Raw genomic sequence first — 18427 nt, 5'->3', positions numbered from 1 at the left:
CGGACAGTCCATCCAATTTGGGATTATCTTCCCTATTCCTTAAAATTCTAACCAAGCATCCGATGCTCACAATGCAACTGATTAACCGTAAATGTCCAGCCACCGGCTGCTCATTTAAAAAGATAAAATGCAAAGCTTAACTCAGACCGCTCCGCACACCCTGCAGGGCTGGGTACCGCCCCCTCTGAGGCGGGAGCGCCCTCAGCGAACGCGGCGGCGGCGGCGGGGCCGCCCCTCCGCGGTCACGGGGCCGCGCGGCACGGCCATGGCGGCTCCCAGCGCCGTGTGGCTCGGCGGGGACCCGGTGAGGCGGCGGGGGCTGCGCGGGGCAGGGCGGCGGGGCCGGCGAGGCGGGGCTGGCGTGACCCGTGTCCCCTGACAGGTGGAGTGGGTGCTGTGCCCCTACGACGTGCACCACCGTGTCCCCCGCGCGTCGCTGGAGAGGCACGCGGCGTCCTGCCGGCTCCGCAGGATGGGATACTCCGCCGAGGAGGAGGTGGGAGCGCGGCTCGGGAAGCGGGGCTCGGGGTCGCGCTGCTGCCCCGGGCGCGCCTGGGCTGCTGCCGCCACCGCTCGGCGGCCCCGGGCCGGGCCTTGACCGAGCCCTTTGGTCCCGCAGGCCGAGATGTACGACTCCAGCTTTTTCTACGAAAACCTGAAGGTTCCCACCGTCGCCATGGGTGAGCGGCAGCGGGGGCTCCACCTGACGGGGCGGCACACACGGCTGGGGCTGAGGAGGGACCCCCGGGGAGGTGCGGGGGATGAGGGGCTATGGGGAGGTCCCGGGGAAGGACCGAGATGTGGGACTAAGGAATCCGGGGCCTCAGGGTAGCACAACCCCACTGCCTTGGCAGCTGTAAACTCCTCGAGACCTCCTGAAAAGCTTGAGTGTTTCAATCGGTAGATTAGTTTTCTCAAATTGTAATTTACTGTTTGCCTTAATTTACTGGTTTTATGCTTCTATCACTGTGTAATCCTACTCTGTAGAGTACTTTTATATTTTCGTCTTAAAATCCAAGGAGGATCAGTTTTGTCCTCTTAGGAGTTTCTTCCTATAGTCTCAGTCCTCACTCTTACATCAAATCCAGAAAGTGTATTAAAATGAATGCTTCGAAGGTGGGGAAGCTGTCTGTAGAATTTGGAGATAAAGCAATGGTGCGGAGAGCAATATACATACATTTCTTTTTCCATATCCTTGTAACCCAGAAATACATATTTTTTTCCTTATTTTTTTCCCCTCATTTCAAATATCCACTTGTAGTTCAAATGTCCACTTGTACGTGAATGAAGCTGTGATGTTCTGTACCATTCTATAAGTCTTATAATAGAGGTTGGGAATAAAGACTAACCCAATCAAGTACCCAAGGACTTGATGTAAAAGTGGTATGATGTTATTTTCTTCTCTGCCTTCAGATAAAGATCTACAGTTTCACATTGTTAAGCAGAGTAGAGCCCAAAGTGCGAAGGAAGGTGCAGGCTACAGTGAAGGTAAGGAGCAAGCAAATACTGATGTGACTTCACCAGCCTCCTGTGGAGAGCTGCTCTTGTCTCTCTCCTTGCTACTTCCTTCATTCCATTTTGTTCGAGAACTGCTGTGAGGAATTTGACTTCATTTATTTTTAAAATTCCTTCCCCTGCATATCTTGGAGCATGATTACTTTCTATACTTGGGGAACTAGATGAGAGACTTTGAGTCTATTGTGCTCATATCTCTTAATGTCTTCAGGACTGAAAAAACCAAACAACATTCCTGATACTATGTTGGACTGTTTCAAGACAGAACTAAGAAGTTGTATAAGAACTATGCTAGCACATTTGCAAATGTGATGTTGTCCTTTGTCACTGCTCCAAGCTCACTAATTCCTTTACATTTCATTTTTCAGTGGGTTTTGTGACCAGATAGGGGAGCAGGCTAGGATGGATTCTTTGAAAGTTCAGACTTAGATCAAGTAAAAAATAGGGCTCGCTGTGGAATCTGTAGCACTTTAGTGTATGGTTGAGAAATTACCTGAAAGAACATTTGCTCTCTGTAGACTTCAGTTTGTTAAATGTGTATAGGCAGAAGGAAAAGTAACACTGAAGCTTTTCTGACAGTGAAATTCAGCAGCACTTGCTTGGACGATTCTTCATGTTTTCTTTGTTTCTCTGGCATAGCAAATAGGGGCTTAATGGATAGTTGCTTGGGAAGGAGATTTCCTAGGATGAGCACTGTGTTTTGAGCATGTCAGGTGCATTTCCTTTGAAGAGAAGTGGGAACTCATTAATTTGAGACAACCACATCCAAGTAGAGAAGCAGCAGATAACCCTTTGTGGAGTGGCAGATATGCACCAGTGAGCCACTAGGTGCCAGTGTTCACTGCCCAGATTTTCCTGCAAGCTTGCCTTTCTCTGAGGATAACATTAAAACTGGGTCGGTGGTTTTCATTGTGACAACTTGGCCTGTTGTAAGATTTACTGACTTGTTTGTTCAATTTAAAGTCTTCGGCAACAAATGAAAAATAATTTTTCTTTTTAAATTTCCTTTTGACTCACAAAGGAAGATATTTTCTTTCTTTTTCCTTCTTTTCTTTCAATTCTAACCATATTTAGAATATTAACATAGCTACATTGTTGAAAAGAAGAATTGGTCTTAATCACAAGTTGTGTAATTTCTCTAAAATCGCAAGCATGTAATCATCACTGCATTTTTTGGACTTCTTTGATGCTGTAAGAACAGTACATTTTAAAAGGAGACTTCTAGTTTCTGCGTTTAAATTCATTTGTTCATGTTAGAACAGTTCTGGTTTATGTTCTAAGTACAGTAATGATGAAATGTTTTATTTTAGGTTTTTTTGTAGAGTTATTGTAATTCCCTTCCTCTTCTTTGGTGCCTTTAGTGATAGTAGGATTACCCAGCTTCCATTAAGATCTGAATAATCTGGAGAAGTTCTAGGCTTCACCTGTGAAGGGTGTTGCTTACACTCTTCTTATGTGTTGCTCTTCTGTTTGCCTGGAGTTGCGTGAGATTGTGTTGGGGGAAGCAGGATTATGGAGGTCAGATCAATGGTTGCTGGAAAATTGAAAGTTTTTGACTAGAATGGTTTTTTGCTGGCCATATCCTAGAGTATTGCATCCTGTATCTTTGTCACTTAACTGATGTTGCAATGGATTGAGAATGGATTAATTTGTTTGGAGGCATATGTATTTTAACTGGAGAATGGGAAAGAAGAATGTTCAGGCAGTGTGTTTGTTTCCATAACTTTAAGTCAGTTATCTGAACTGATCTGGAGCACTTTGAAAGTGCCTTTGTAGTCCTTTTAGCTAGTAGAGTAGCCCATTTAACACAGCAGGGCCGCTTGGGGCGATTCCACTGATGGCCCTATCAGTCAGTCTATTATAAAAGCTCTGTAGAGAAGGTGACAGTGTGAGTGAGACTGATTTACACAGTGCTTGGTTATCTAGTCTCCTAGAAGCTTTCATTCTTGTTGGCAGAACAGGTATTTTGCAGCTAGCACTTTATGTAACATTTTAAGAGTAAGATAAACCCACAAGTTAGAGCTGCAGTCTCTTTTGATTTAGCTTGTAAGCCAAGAGCTGAAACTCATGGGAAATCACAAAGGTCGTTTCGATCTAATCTAGTACAATTCCTTCATGGCATATGAAAATTGTATCTGTGTAAGCAATCGAGGGGTTTTACAGCCTCAGGGGGGCTTGGAAGGGATCTTTGAGCAGTTTTTATCTTTTCAAATTAAGAAGGTTGAAGCTTCTTACCAATACATAGGAGAAGGATGAAAACAGCCTGGGAGTTTACTGCATTGTTTGTTTGTTGAGCTTCTTGGTATTTTCCTGCATAGTTATGCTACTTTACAAGAAACACCTCTCTGTCCAACCTCCAGGTTTATACTCATTACTGCCCATAGAAGTTCCTCAAAACCACAAGCGTTTCACCTGTGACCTGACCCAAGCTGACCGCCTTGCTCTTTACGATTACGTTGTTGAGGAGACAAAGAAACAGAGGTCCAGATCCCAGATAACGGAAAATGACAGTGATCTCTTCGTGGATTTAGCAGCGAAAATCACCCAAGGTTTGAAGAATGATCTGTTGATCAATTTATGGCTCAGAACTTTCAGTTACATGAGTTTTATTGACAGCCAAACAGAATTGATTGTGCTTTTTTTGTGTTTGTTTGTTTGTTTTGTGGAGAGCATACTGTTCTTAAAAGCTACAACAAAGAGCTAGCATCACAAAATGCTAGTTTGGTGTCCTTTATGATGTTTTCCTTCTGGGAAAACCTCGGTGCTCTGCTCTTGGCACACGTATTGTGTGTATCTCAGTGGATGGATCTTCTGTCTTTGCTGCAGCTGATAACAGGTTGTTTAATGTTGCCAATGTGCTGTGCAGCTTGGAACAGTTACTTGCTGTAAGACATGATGAGATTAAAGATTGCTTAAGAGTAAAAGCTGAACAGGAGAGTTGGCAGTCATCCAGGTGGAGCTCTTGAGCAACATACTTTGGTGTTGGTCTGGGACCTCTCATCCCGGTTGAGTGATGCCAGTTTGTAACTACCAAGTGCAGCAAAAGCATCTGTGTCACCCTGCAGGCCCTGCTGAGCCTAGGAGGTGTGATACAGAATCTGGCTTTCTATCCTGTGTCTTACTGTACCACCGGCTTTGAAAACATGACCTGTATTTAGGAGGCATTTGACCAAATCACAGGCCTGTATATTGGTGTGGATCACAATTTGGAGACTGAGATCACATAACAGCCTTTGCTTGGTGGCTTTATACTTGTGCTTAAACAGCCAGCAAGAAGGTTGGAGGAGGAATCTTGAGTAAATTCAGCATAGTTATTAAATACAGGAGGAACTTGAGAAAGAACACAGTTATTTTATGTTCCTGAATGTACGAGGCATGCATACCTGCAGGTGCTAACATCCTGCTAATGACCATTTGTTTTACTCCTAATTTTTTGCTAGATGATAGTCAGAAAGGTCCAAAGTCCCATCTTGAAATTCTGGCTGAAATGCGAGATTACAAAAGGCGGCGGCAGTCATACAGAGCTAAGAATGTTCATATAACAAAGAAGTCCTACACTGAGGTGAGACTGGGGAAAAAAAAGGCTTTTTTGCCAAAAGTGCTTATTGTATATCAGCATAAACAATTATATACGCTTTCAAAGACAAATGATGTGCCTTTCTCTGCTTCTTGTATCCTGCTTTATGAGTGTTGCAAACTATAGAGGAATGTTTTTGGTTTGTTGCAGCAAGTTACAAATAATGAGCATTTCTAACTGCTAAGTTTTGAGTGTGAAAATGCCAGCAAGATATAGCTCACGATCATTAAATGGTGCTATTTAAATTTATGCTGAAACATTTTTCTGCATATAAGACTTTCCATTCAGACATCTGATGTGCAGGGTTTGGGGGAGATTTTTGTGAGGTTAGGGTTTTTTTTAAGATGTTTACAGTTTGTTTAGTGCTAGTTCAGGCACTACTGTGACACCGTGACATGTTTGTTTTTAACGTGTCTTAATCTCCAGGTGATTCGGGATGTGATTGGTGTGCATATGGAAGAACTCAGCAATCAGTGGCAGGAGGAGAACAGGTTGGATAATGCAGAGATATGTGAAGGAGGGAAGTCAAAGTCTTCAGGAAGGTATGCCACAGCTGACAGCATGCATGAAGTAGATTGTAATTTTATCTTACCACCTTCTTCTAATAGCACATACCAACCTTATCTGAGTCATATGCAGGGTTTATTTTATACTAATTCTATTAAGTCTTGCTTGAGAAACTCTGCCTGAATGAAGCATGCAGAAAAATTAATAAGTATCTTTCTTTCAGAGGTAAGTAGGTTAGTTGCAAGTGATTCAGCTGAACAGGTGGAGCTGGGTGGATGAATAGCTCTGGTGGAGCTGCGGGATGCATAGTGCTTCCTCTGTGCCCAAATGTTGTAGCTGGATACAGAAGGACACTTGGAAATACAAGTACACAATTTCTTACCCTTCCCTACCACATGACATGTGTTAGATATATTACACCTCAGAGTTAAGGTTTCCATAACATAGTAAATATGGGGAGGCTTTACAGTTCTTGTCCCTGCAAATGCTGCTGTGCTAATTGGGAGTGTGTTTTAGCTATACATATTTCCGCTGTGTCAGGCAACACTGCACACCCTTACAAATGTTTGTCAATTAAGTAAACATGGAGTCATGACCTAGTTATTGCCTATTTGTGCCTCTTCAGCAGGTCTTTGAGAGGAGGATGTTTTTGAAACACACTAGAAAGTGACACTCTGTTCCCAGTATTAAAGTGAAGATGGATGGGTGGCAGAGCACTGGAACAGTCTGCCATGGGGAGTCCTGGAGTCCCCCTGCCTGGAGACATTCAAAACCCACCTGGACACGTTCCTGTGTAACCTGCTCTAGGTGACCCTGCCTTGGCAAGGGGGGTGGAGTAGAAGATCTCCAGAGGTCCCTTCCAGCCCTAACAATTCTATGATTCTGTCAGATCAGGACTTACGTTCTCCAGCTGTAGGTTGCAGCTTAAGGCAGGTGCTCAAAGAGTTAAACATTTAAAGCAAAACAGAGTGAACCCCTTCTGCTGCCTCCAGTTTCACAAGCAGAGGTGTTAAGACTGAGAAGCAGTGTTCATAGGAAATTGGATTAAATAGTGTGCTGAGATATGCACATGGACTTTGGGCCTCTTTTGGGAGGTATTGTATTTCTTAGAGAGACAGGCTTAATAAAAGGTATGTCCTTTGTCTTACATCATTAGTGTGTCACTATATTACAAAACTGGTACTGGAAACAGGGATTGTGAAACTTTTTATTGATTAAAATCACTTAAGTTTATTTTCAGAAGGGAAGACAGACGGTCAGCTTCAGTGGACTCACGGCAGTCTGGGGGAAGCAGTAAGGATACGGAGTGCACGAGACACAGGAGAGACACCAGCAGGAGTCCAAGTAAACGAAGGAGGAGTCGTGAGAAAGGCAAAGACAGAGACTCTCGGAGAAAAAGAGAGAGGTGAGCAGAAACAGTGACAGCTGACTCCTGCTTCTGAATCAGGCAGCTGTAGCCATTTTCTATGAGAATTTAGTGCAGAGGTTGAGAATGTCTAGTCCAATTAAAAAGTTAGGCTAACCTCATGTGCAGTATGACAAGTCAGTGGCATGAGGCTACTAAACAAAACAAACTGAGATCACAAACTGTGATCCAGACTTCAGAATTTACTGTCACATCTGAAAGGTGGCACTTCCTGCCGCATGCTTGCAGAGCTACAACAGTACTGTAACAGGCTGTTGATTTTACTCCTCGATCAACATGGCTACATGGACAGTGTGTTTCTCATCCACAACTAAGTGCCTGTCATGTCTAATGCTGATTTCTGCTCGTTTGCTCTAGACCTTAATAAATATTATTTGTTTCACTAGTATGCATACATTAACCTTTCCATATTAGATGCTTCAAAACAATGCTGTTGCTCTTCAGTACTTTTGGACATACAATTTAGCAAAAGAAAACAAATCTTGGTCACACCTTCTAATAATATCCACAAAGACATATTTACATCTGCAGGACCACAGGTGTGTGGGACCTGTTTTTGAGCAGACAGTGAGGACTGTTGCTCAGAAGAAATGCTGCTTTGCCCCTTGTGTTTGGGTAAATGCATTACATAACTGCGTGGATGGCAATGTTGGCTTGTCTCAAAGCTGGCTTCATTACAGCGTGATGCCATTCATCCTAAACTAATTGCCACTCTGGCACTGCATGACAAGGCTTGATTCAAGCAGCATGGAAAACAAACTGTCTAAAAGTAGTTTACTTTCTTTCCTTAGAGGAGGACATGACTACATTTAATGAGAGCTTTCCAAGTTGTTTTTTTCTCTTCAGACTCTCACTCTGAGCCTAACAGCCCACACAATGTTTATGTTTTTGTTTCAGGGATGAAGACAAGTATTACAATCATAAAAGAAGAAAGTAGAAACAAGAACCTGATGCTTTTGTTTGTCAGCTGTTCAAAACATAACTTCCACAAGAACTATTGTCGCTGCTGTTTTGCCCAAGACAGTAAAGGTGCGCACATAATATTGGTGTTGCATCAGACCGGTGCTGCTCGGAGACAAAAAAGTGCCACAGTTTGTCAGGATGGAAGCAGTATATTTCAGATAATGTGTAAATCTGTAACATTTATACATCTGTTAATAAATTATATTGATCTCTCATGTATTTGAGTTACTCTGACAAGGCTGAAGAATAAAATTTATGAGAGGTTGTACTTACTGGCCTTCCTGACCCGTGGGTAGTGGATATGGAACAGAGCTAATCTCTGGAGTCCAGATGAGTTACAAACAGGGAATGCGTGAAGAGAGCTCCCCCTCCTACCTAACACTCTTACCTCTAGGTGACATTGCCTACTTACAGCATGTACCAGAGGGCAGATTTCAGAGTTCTCCAATAGGATAAAACATATCCAACTACAGCTGAACAGTTAAATGGACAATAACAGAAAAGTTAGTGTTCGTAAGGTCACGCTCAAAGAAAATTCGGATCAATATAATCTGGAAAAGGTGATGAGAATGTAGCTCTCCACAGAAGCTAGGGGCAAGGCACCAAGGACACTTAGAATATTGCTGAGTACCATATTCAAATAGCACGTGCATTTCCTTCCAGCAATAACTAGGAAGACTTCCCATCCTGTGGACTAACATAAAATGTTTGTGATAGTGGTTGATAAAACAGATTAAAAACATGCTGATAGATATTAAGGATGTACAGTTCTGTTGATTCCTCACACAGTCTACTTCAGCAAGGTCAGTCATCATCAGCCAAGCTTCTTGCTTCAACAAACAACTATAAGAGAACAAGATCCACCTTTCCTAAAATACTTCTGTTTGTTTAATGTGCCAAGAGAGGGCACTTCGTGTTGCTCCTGGTTGTGGCCTCAGTCAAAGGTAATCTTAACAGTTTTACTGTAGCCTCTAGTATCCTCTTTCATACCTCAGTTGTTTCTGCAATTAAGTGTGATTATCTATCGCTAAATATTTGGTCTTGTTTTGATGGATTTAGGCTTCTATACCTGCTACAGCAGTCTAATCAAACAACTCTGTGTCAGGTATTCCTTGTCTATGTGACAAATGCAGTAGCTTTACCTGTCAGAAAACAAGATATATTTTGAAACATCTTTATTTAGACAAGTTTATCCAAAAATGAAAAAAGATACTTAAGTTCTGAAAGGGTTCTAATTAGAGGGAAAACAATATGGAACCACTGCAGTTGTTGCACTGATTTTGTCTACCAGCTCAGCCACAGGGTTCTCCTTAAGTTCTTTCAGTAGGGTTTGGTAAAACTGTTTAAATAGAGCATGTCCAGGCAGACAAGGTAGTCCAAGGACCAGCTGTATTTGTGCCAGAGTCAAAATGAAGTCAGAGCTACCAGAAGCATAATGAGAAATGCTCCAATTACAGCTGCCCTGGCTTAACTGAATTTCCTGTTTTACTTAATCAGTTTTCAAATGTAGGTAGGAAGCTCAGTAACAACTTCTGCTCAATTCAATATAAGCAGATGAGTGAAGGGGTCGCTCCCTAGGGCTGGCCATCAATATTTGAGAGGCTGGAGAGCAATATAACCATGTATTATTCAATGAACATCCCCTGAAGGGCCATCTCAAGAGCAGGACAAAGAAAAGGAAATGCCAGAGAAGAGGATCATGTTGTTCTGAAATGTGCAAATTACGGTGCTTTGAACACAAATTATTTTCTTGAACTTATTTATTCCTTCTTTTACTTTTCTTCTCACCTCATGCTGAAGAGTAGGGTTCATCAATAAAATATGAAGGAGTATGGCAGGAAGTGTCTGATCAGCACCATGCCAGAGTGTTTGTCCCTGGAAAGGAATAAACCAGAATTTTTAAATGGAACTTTCACATGGTAAATCCTAGTGTGTTGGAAAAGACACAATTTAGGGCTATATGAAATGCAAGAAAAAGGGGCAATGATTAAAAAGTGGTTCTTACTAAAAAGTGTCAATCTTATAACTAATCATGAAAAAGTTCATTTGTATGCTCTTGTTTTGGAGCTCCCATGAACTTGGAGCTGGTGGCAATCTAAGACAGTGTATGGAGTTTGCGTGGCAATGTTTTTTGGGGGGGCGGGTCACAGTGGTGTCTTCTGTGAGCTTCTGAGAGAAGCTTCCCCCATGTTTTTCAGAGCCAGTGCCAGACAGCTCCAGGACCGACCTGCTGCTGGCCAGGGCTGAGCCCAGCAGCGATGGTGGTAGCGCCTCTGAGGTTGTGTCAGCCCACCATGCACAGAAAGAGCAGTTCCAGAGAGATGGTGGGAAGAGTTAAGTGTCTGTATGCAAACATGCTACGGAGGCAACACGTGGAGGACAAGCCTGATCTTTTTTAATTGGTGTAAGTGCATTTTATGTGACCTCTGTGTGACTATGGATACAACAAGAGAACTCCCAGCCTCTCTCTCTGGTTTACGATCTATGTTAAATCAAAGAAACAGCCCAGAAGATGCTGCTGGTTCCAGAAGCTGTAATATGCAGATGTTACAAGCCTGAATATACTAGCTTCCTACAGGGAAAATTATACCACCCTATAGAGACTTCAATATTTTAGAAAAAGATGGATAAATAACAATTTATCTTTTAACAGTGCAAATGCTGAAGTTGACAAAAAAGAACTCTGTATGCTTTTGATACAATCTTAGTCAATCCTTACTCCTGTCATCATGGCTATGCCCAAAAGAAAATGGACTGTTCACCTGAAATTAAAGGCTTATGCAGAACCCAGAGGCAATTGATAGATTAATAATTCCTCGCACAGATTTTTACTTACGCTTGTTCTTTTATTCCATGGAGGAATGCTTTAGTTTCTGTCTCTGATATCTCTCCATCAATACTAGCCAAATACAAATAAAGGAACGAGAATGTTTCAAAGGGAATTCGAGCTGCTCCTCCTTCTGGGTCTCTTGTTAGGATCTCGCAGGCCTGTTTCATTGAACTCAGTAAGGACTGCAGGGGGTTCCAGCAAGAAATGAAAGGAAAAGTATCAGAGCCATGAACATCCTTGCATACCATGAAAAAATCCACACCGTAAGCCATTAAAAGGGAGGGTAAATGAGATGAAGGTGTTATCATCATTGCATAGCTTTAAACCCCAAATTTACTCTCTAGTGCAGGCCCAAGGATGGAAACAATAACATAGTTCTAGTAGAGGCAGGAGTAAAAAATACCAGAATCTTGTGATAGTCAAAGATTGCATAGGGTAATCTGAGCTCTCTCTCCATTAGGGCCAAATTGCTCTGTTCTGCTACTGTAAAAGCTCCAACATCACTGTATCTAGTAAAAGATCTTTTTGTGTGTGTGTATATTACCTCAAGTTCTAAATGAATTCTCAGCAGCAGTTAAGACAGACAAATCTACAACCCCCAGAAAATGAATATAGGTTTGGTGATTTTATCATGATATTCTATCATTTTTAGACTATATTTTGGCTGATATTTACCGTTTCCCCTTTCTCTATTCAAGTTCCATTTTAATAGGTAGTAGAAAAAGCACTGAGGCAGAATGCATTTAAAGAATATTTCAGTTTAGTCAAAGGCCAATAACATCCGAGTTACCTTTAAAAAACGTGCCTCACATTATTAATTCCAAATACACTTTGAAAAAATCTTTCCTTTAATGTGGTGTTGACAATCCAGTGCCCTATGCATGCTGAGCTATATTGGGAAAAGTGTGGAAAAATTCAGCTTTGAGTTTCATTCAAAGACTGGTCGGATGCCATTAAAGAAACAAACAAGTAAAACCACACGCACAATATATATCCAAAATATAAAAGCACAAAATCAAACTCACACAGGCTTTCTCTAACCAAAGTCTTAATATTTTTCACTGCAACTTTTTCAAAATTTACTTTTTCATTAACGTGCAAGCAATGTCTATGTAAAAAGATAGTATTTCCTAACAGTAGAATAGCAATAGTTAAAATAAATGCATTATCTGTTTAAGATCTAGAACACAGGCCAGAGAAGTGTCATCTTATACTCCTTTAACAGTTTTACTTAATGTATCTCCTCCCCTGGAAAGCTTCTCAGGGAAAAGAGAGGCAGCTGACTATGACGGCCAACTCTATATTTTGCATTTGGCTACTCCTCTACTGCCCTTTCTGGTCCTGCCACCCCAAACTGCCACGGTCTGTCTCTCAGAACACAGCAAAGTTATTCATATCCATTTTGCCAACTTTGAAAGACAATTTAACAGGCTACCTGTGTGGTCATTTCTCCTTTTGTAAAGGCTTTTGTAAAAATGCATTGATGCTTTACAAAAAAGATACTTCAGACTGGTACTCTTGAGAAGTTCATATTTATCTGCTCTTGTATCTCAGCTGTGACCTTGTTTGACTGTGAACACAATTTATAGCTGCAGGAAATGAATGTAAATTTCTTGTGTATGTCTTTCTCTCTGGTTTAGGAAACTGAGGTCTAGGTTTCATTATGTAATACTGAATTAAATTAGTTCACTTAATATCCAAAAGGATGGTGAGATGGTGAAACTTAGTCTGTCTAGCTCCATCAGAATGATGTCACTGAGACTCCATTTTTGGTTTTGGTTTTATTGGGGTTTTTTTGCAGGGAGAGAGGAGTTTTTGTTTTTTAGGTAAGTAATGTTGCTGTTATTATTTTTAAATTAAGAAAAGAGCCCAAACAACAAGATCATTTTGGGAAGGAGACTGGAATCAAGAAATACAAATTTGAAATAAAGACAGACAGACAGATAGACAACTGCACAATTGCATCACCAGGCCAGGTTAACATTCAGGGCTTCCAGATACCGCAACATTCACAAAATATTATTTCACATATATTTTGTTTTTAGTACCTCTTCTTCCCTACTGCAGAAATCATTAGAAGTACTACACTTTATAAGAACATCAGCTTAATGAATTTTATAATCTTTCATTCTGTTGAAATGCTCTGCTGAGATTTTATTACTGGCATTAAAAGAATTAAGTGCAGCTGTAGTAACATTAAGTGCTGCTTAGGAAATTTAATTGGCTACACAATCAATTAAAAATTGGTTCTTTAATTTCTCCCTTCAGTTCTCTTTCATGGACATTTACACTGATGCCATCAGCATCATTCCTCCATCATCCTCTCTCACACAGTACAAGCTCCCTGCAGACACACTTGCTCTTCTACCAAGGACTTAGCCATCCTTCTGGTTGAGTTACCAAGACTAAAATCTGATGGACAACAGAAGTAAACACGCAAGCCATTCTGCCAGCTGCTGCAAAAGCTATCACCATTCCCCAAATCCATCTGCATTGATTGTTCTATGATCTATCTTGTATATGGATCCACTCGTGTTTGGATATGAGGGCTCCTGCTGTGAACGTACCCCACCAAGCACGCTGCACCCAAGTGCCAGAAACTTCATCCATTCCACCTTCTCGCCAAAACTGTCCAATTGCAGGATAGCTTCCAGCTGCTCCTCTGGCAAGCCCAAGTGCTTCCATTTTTCCCTCAGTTCTGCAATGGTCACCACGCCTTTGGAAGAAAGCTTTGAACAAAATTATGGTACCACAATAAGAACTCTGAAAACCAGAACTAATTTAAGAACACAGTGTCTGCCCAAAATATTTCAAATACATGACAGTGTCTCTCCCCAACCATCTCCAACACATCAGCATTCCTTAATAGCATTGTGCATTTGATAAAGAACAGCTCATACCTGTTTGTGCAAGACCTTAAGGAGTCCTGGGGTCAAACCAGCATCTTTTTTCCCTGTTGCTAATGGCATTTCGAGCCTCTCCTTCACAGGAAGGGGTTCACCTTTAGACAAGGCTGAAAAATACCTAAGTGAATGGGAAGTGCAACAAACCTTAATGCCCATGGCCATTACAAACTGCACAGAAGTAAATGCTCTTCAGTGTAAGAATCTGCAGGCTCCCCCACAGGAGCAGCAGCACCTGGTAAGCTGCCAACATGCACAACTTCCCATCTTCCTGTGCCCAGAAACCACAATCTTTAGACTTTACTCACTCTTTTTCATGACACTCTAATAATTCGTAAGGCATTTAACTTATTTTGTGCATTATATATTCAGCTCTTTTGAATGATAAACCTGAGGACTTATCTGTTTAACATTCCCCTTGTGCACTACCCAAAATGTACACTTGTCTATTCATATTGCAACTCTCTTCTCAACATTTCTGCTATTTCTGTCCACTCCAAAATAAAATTTAAGAGTAGAGCATAAATGGCATTGGATGCACATCCTTTTAATTATAAGGCTGCCACCTTAAGAGCTGCCTCTGCCTTAACTGGCCAAAAATCTGAATTGTGCAAGGAAAACTCAGTGTTTATTCAGGTGTATCTAATTTACAAGTTTCTCCACTTGTCCTGCCTCATCTGCCCTGGTCATCCATGTCCTTGTCCAGGATATCCCATGCTGTGCAAATACCTGCTAAAATACACAGCAGGCAGCACTTCAGAACTGAATTAGTGTGACAATAGAAATAGATGCACAATATGCATGTACATAAAACACCCGGGCTATTTTTCAGCCAGATCTATTTCCTCATCCGATATTCACAGGCACAGGCACTACAACCCCGGCAGCATGTGCGAAGCCACAGCTTTGCTCTGCGTTGCATGGCTCCCAGGGACAGATCTTGCTCTGCCAGGTAGACCGGAGCATGCTCCACAAAGAGGGGCTGCGATCAGCAGCAGCCGCGCACACCTGCGGCTCCCCCCGCAGAGCTGCTGCGGTGTTTCGGCAGAGGTCGGGACCGGCCGCTGGCGTGGCCTTGGCAGTGCCGGGCTGCCCCCGCTCTCGCCAGCCCCAGTGCCAGCAGGCTCCAGCTACAGAGGTAGCCGCACCTCGCTTCCATCACACTCCTAAGAAACGCCACACCATCTTAAGGTAGTCCTGCTGGCTTTCTCCAACACTGCACCGGTAACAATTCAGCTTCAGATTATTTTCTTTTCAACAGACAAGCCGGACTCCAGCCTGGCTTTGTTAACAGCCTCCCCTCTCTCACACGGTACAGACGTTTTCCAATCCCCCCAGCTGAGAACATCTCACAGATACGTTTCAAGAGCTTGCCCACACGAACCATAGGGCAGGAAAAAATTATAGTGAGCAGTTAAGGTGAAAGAAAAAAAAAGTATTAAAGGAGAAACATTTAAACATCTAAATCAACTTTATGGCAAGAGATTTATTATGCTGATTATCATTTTAAAGGTGCAATTTTTCAGGCACTTTTCTCAGAAAGAAAGAAGAGAAACCTAACCAGGCTTAAGAATTAGAATTATCTATTTTTTCCTTTAAATTCCAAGCACTGAATCTCAGATGAGAGAAGAAAAACCAAACCAAACCAAACGGAAAAAGAGCTGGTCTTTCAGATAGAAAAACTAGTAACAAAAACCAAATTAAGATGCATTTTTCTGTATGGAAATTCAGGTATTTCAGAAGTAAGCCAGCCCTAAACCTCAAGGAAACAGAAAATAAATAAAATACCACACTAATTTTAAAAGGCTTGCATGCTGCATTAATACACAGAATTGTATATGCAATGTATATGCTGATGTAATATTCAAAGCTGCGTCCACTATATAATAAAGAGGAGAGTGAGGTTCTGAGGGTCCATATGTATAGCTCTCTGTTGTTAGGTGAACATCATACTTACGCAGCTGCCCACTGCAAAACATCAAAAGGCTGACTCCTAATAGCAGCTTTAGTAAATTGCTTCAGAATATCAGGTAGCTCCGGGGGGATTTTGATCTGCTGAGCACAGAACATGGTTTCTGGAAGAGGCATGGTGTCCAGTCACAAGGACCTGAAAGAAATAATACAGCAGTTCACAGATGCAGAATGTGAATGAAAAACTGTGTGTGCGCATGGGAGTGAACAGTGCCTGTCCCCAGATTCCCTCCTGTCCTACTCGATAGCTGGAGCTACTGGAGAGCTGACAGACTTGAAAGGACAAACAGACAAGTCCTGCATGGCTCTGAAAAACTTTGTGGCTACACCAAGTAAAACACAGCAGCTTGGGCACCAATCACAGCTGGGTGAGAACTACTGCTTTAACAGGTGACTTCAGATAGTTTTAAACTGATTTTCCTCCTCAAACCTACCACAACAAAAATTTGTAAAATGGGCAGTCCAGACAAGTCGCACCACAAATGCCAGCATGAAAGGTATCTACATTGATAACTCACTACTGCATACCAAGGAAAATCTTGGCATTTTTGTACAGATGCCAGAGTATGCAGATAAACATAAACACAGTTTCTACTGTGTTTATGTATTCAAAAATGCTGTAGCAAGAACTTACTAATTTGTGCTCGTGACAGACTTTACACCAAACAATTACAGTGACAAACAAAACATTCATGTGTGCTGCAAGCACATACCTCACTTTGCTCATACAGCTCTACAGGTGTGTCTGTCTCATTCAGGATGTAACTCATTTGTTGCAAGGAATCCTGTTTCCCAGGATCCAAAAGAAGGGACAGGCTATTGTATGGCCCTTCTCCCTTCACAGGAATGGGGCACATTTGGTGGGAAACTCTCCTTATCATTTCCAGGACAAACTATGGCATGCTTAGGTTGATTTAGCAACAAGAAACTAAAATGGTTAGTTATTTCCAGAAAGGAGGAGCAGTAAAAGCAACAGCATTAAGAAAGGAATCAGTGTAACAGAATTCCCCATCCCTTTAGATTTTTTAAATGTTTAAGATAAGATAACCTGGCAGGTGGCTTTCTCACATGAATTTTCCTGTAGCAGAAAAGAAAAACATTAAAAGTCAGTGATAGAGCAATGGAACTGCTGTGGCTCAAGGCTCCTTTGAGGATCCATACTTAGCACTTTATTTATGAAGAAATGCAGACAGAGTACAGCATCTTCATCACTCCAATGCAGCCAATTTGCATCAGGAACAGACTTCAAAGTGCACATTTAATTACCACATTGGCCATGTGCTTTTAGTAATGATTCAAAAACACAGCTCTAGCCAAGGAACTGAAGCTGAAGGCAAAAAAGCTGAGGATTTCAGGACAACAGAAAAACTTTGAGGAACAAATACAGCTAGGTGTGCATGTACCCTTGGGAAGAAGTTAAATAAAAATAAAAATATAATCAGAAAAAAAAATGCAGTGCAAGAGCTGCTTTTCTAAGTAAGCCATTAATCACAGAGTCTCACAGAAGGGCAGAGGTTGCCAGAGACTTCTTGGAGGTCAGCTGGTCTGATCCCCTGCACAATCTATGAGCAGAGTGCCAAAGATCCATGTCCAGGTGTATTCCAAGAATCTCCAAGGATGGAGACTCCACACCCTGCTGGGCAACCTGTGCCAGTGCTTGGTCACGCTCACAGGGAAAAAGAGTTTCTTGATGTCCAGAAGGAACCTCCTGTATATATACACATACGCCTAATGGTCAAAGAAAAGCACAGCTAGGCCAGGCAGCCTCGGCACCCCTTCACCATCGTCACTGTGTCATGCGTTACTCTCCCTACAAACAAAGATCAGCTCATCACTTTCACTCCCTTTTAGCTCTAATTTTCTAGTTTTTTCCTTCCACGCATCCCAAGCCAGCCCCAGGTGCTCAGGAAACAAGGCCAAGGAGCGTTTGCACACAGGCAGGACCGGCCGAGCCGCGGGTGCCCGCGGCCCATCCGCCCCGAGCTGTGGGGAGGCAGCGCCGGCGGGCAGCGGCCCCGGCGCGGCCCCTCGCAGGCCGGAGGGAGCCCCAGGGCCGCCCACGGCCCCGGCACCCCGGACACCCCCGCGGCGGCCGCCCCGGGTCTCGGGGAAGGCCCGGACACGGCCCCTCACCTGCCCCGCTCCGCGGCACCGCTGCCCCGGCAACGCGGAGGGACGGGCCGGGGCGGGGCGGGGCGGGGCGGGCCGGGCCGGGGCGGGGCGGGGCGGGCCGGGGGAAAACTTAATGGCGGCAAGGTTTAAAGGGCGAGAGCAGCCTCTGCTTTGTACAAACTTTCGAAAAGGCCCAAAGCATGGATGAGGGGACTGAGTCTACCATTCGTAAATTCACAGACGCAGCCTGCAAGGTGGGTCGGAGTGGGCAGGAGGGTACAGCGGCTGGACATGAGCCAGCAGTGGGCCCAGGTGGCCAAAAAGGCCAGTGGCATCCCGGCCTCTAACAGTAGTAGTGTGGCCAGCAGGATAAGGGAAGTGATTACACAAGTGATTACACAAGTGATTACACAAGTGATTACTACAAGTGATGCTTGTAGCCCCCACCAGGGCCCTGTACGCGGCCCTGGTGGGGGCTACAAGCAACCTCTGCTAGTCAGGCTCCACAGTCCTGGACATTCAGGAGAACAGCACCGCTGAGAGTCCGCCACCACGGAGAGCAGCACACGGCTGCTTCTCAGCGCCTGCTGGTCCAAATTGACACCACCATTGACACCACCAAT

The 18427-nt window shown here is 43.1% G+C and overlaps 2 protein-coding genes across 8 annotated transcripts; one reads left to right on the top strand and one right to left on the bottom strand.

Moving 5' to 3' along the window:
* Positions 1 to 195: 195 nt before the first annotated feature.
* On the top strand, positions 196 to 8350 carry SNRNP48 (small nuclear ribonucleoprotein U11/U12 subunit 48). 4 transcript variants are annotated; one of them, XM_068196659.1, is made up of 9 exons: positions 196 to 304; positions 383 to 496; positions 620 to 680; positions 1414 to 1488; positions 3876 to 4064; positions 4956 to 5077; positions 5519 to 5634; positions 6829 to 7004; positions 7923 to 8350. In XM_068196659.1, exons 1-9 carry the CDS (start codon positions 266 to 268, stop codon positions 8210 to 8212), a joined length of 1182 nt encoding a protein of 393 aa, XP_068052760.1. In that variant the 5' UTR covers positions 196 to 265; the 3' UTR covers positions 8213 to 8350. The 4 variants fall into 4 exon arrangements, with proteins under 4 accessions (XP_068052760.1, XP_068052771.1, XP_068052765.1 ...); XM_068196670.1 differs by having other exon boundaries at positions 197 to 304; positions 6843 to 7004; positions 7923 to 8203; XM_068196664.1 differs by having other exon boundaries at positions 198 to 304; positions 6840 to 7004; positions 7923 to 8203.
* On the bottom strand, positions 2553 to 18113 carry ROPN1L (rhophilin associated tail protein 1 like). 4 transcript variants are annotated; one of them, XR_011001036.1, is made up of 9 exons: positions 17826 to 17883; positions 16741 to 16770; positions 15679 to 15828; positions 13719 to 13842; positions 13386 to 13547; positions 10825 to 11000; positions 9777 to 9863; positions 3351 to 8461; positions 2553 to 3300 (listed from the first exon to the last, which is right to left on the bottom strand). XR_011001036.1 is itself a non-coding variant. In XM_068196701.1 (7 exons), exons 3-7 carry the CDS (start codon positions 15807 to 15809, stop codon positions 9800 to 9802), a joined length of 657 nt encoding a protein of 218 aa, XP_068052802.1. In that variant the 5' UTR covers positions 15810 to 15828; positions 16741 to 16770; positions 18028 to 18113; the 3' UTR covers positions 9731 to 9799. The 4 variants fall into 4 exon arrangements, 3 of the variants coding, with proteins under 3 accessions (XP_068052802.1, XP_068052791.1, XP_068052812.1); XM_068196701.1 differs by lacking the exons at positions 2553 to 3300; positions 3351 to 8461; positions 17826 to 17883 and adding an exon at positions 18028 to 18113 and having other exon boundaries at positions 9731 to 9863; XM_068196690.1 differs by lacking the exons at positions 2553 to 3300; positions 3351 to 8461 and having other exon boundaries at positions 9731 to 9863.
* Positions 18114 to 18427: the final 314 nt, after the last annotated feature.

Source organism: Anomalospiza imberbis, chromosome 1, assembly GCF_031753505.1.
Source record: "Anomalospiza imberbis isolate Cuckoo-Finch-1a 21T00152 chromosome 1, ASM3175350v1, whole genome shotgun sequence".
Taxonomy (NCBI): domain Eukaryota; kingdom Metazoa; phylum Chordata; class Aves; order Passeriformes; family Viduidae; genus Anomalospiza; species Anomalospiza imberbis.
The sequence above is the reverse complement of the archived record's forward strand: the minus strand, read 5'-3'. Positions and strand labels throughout refer to the sequence as shown.

Bases quoted from the DNA above. Each gene is read 5' to 3' on its own strand.
- SNRNP48 (XM_068196659.1), top strand. From the start codon at position 266: ATGGCGGCTCCCAGCGCCGTGTGGCTCGGCGGGGACCCG. The intron at 497-619 runs GTGGGAGCGCGG...TTGGTCCCGCAG, and splicing joins GATACTCCGCCGAGGAGGAG to GCCGAGATGTACGACTCCAG. The intron at 5,635-6,828 runs GTATGCCACAGC...AAATCACTTAAG, and splicing joins AAGTCAAAGTCTTCAGGAAG to TTTATTTTCAGAAGGGAAGA.
- ROPN1L (XM_068196701.1), bottom strand. From the start codon at position 15,809: ATGCCTCTTCCAGAAACCATGTTCTGTGCTCAGCAGATCAAAATCCCC. The intron at 13,843-15,678 runs GTAAGTATGATG...CCATTCACTTAG, and splicing joins GTTTTGCAGTGGGCAGCTGC to GTATTTTTCAGCCTTGTCTA. The intron at 9,864-10,824 runs GTAAGTAAAAAT...ATTCCTTTCCAG, and splicing joins CATGGAATAAAAGAACAAGC to GGACAAACACTCTGGCATGG.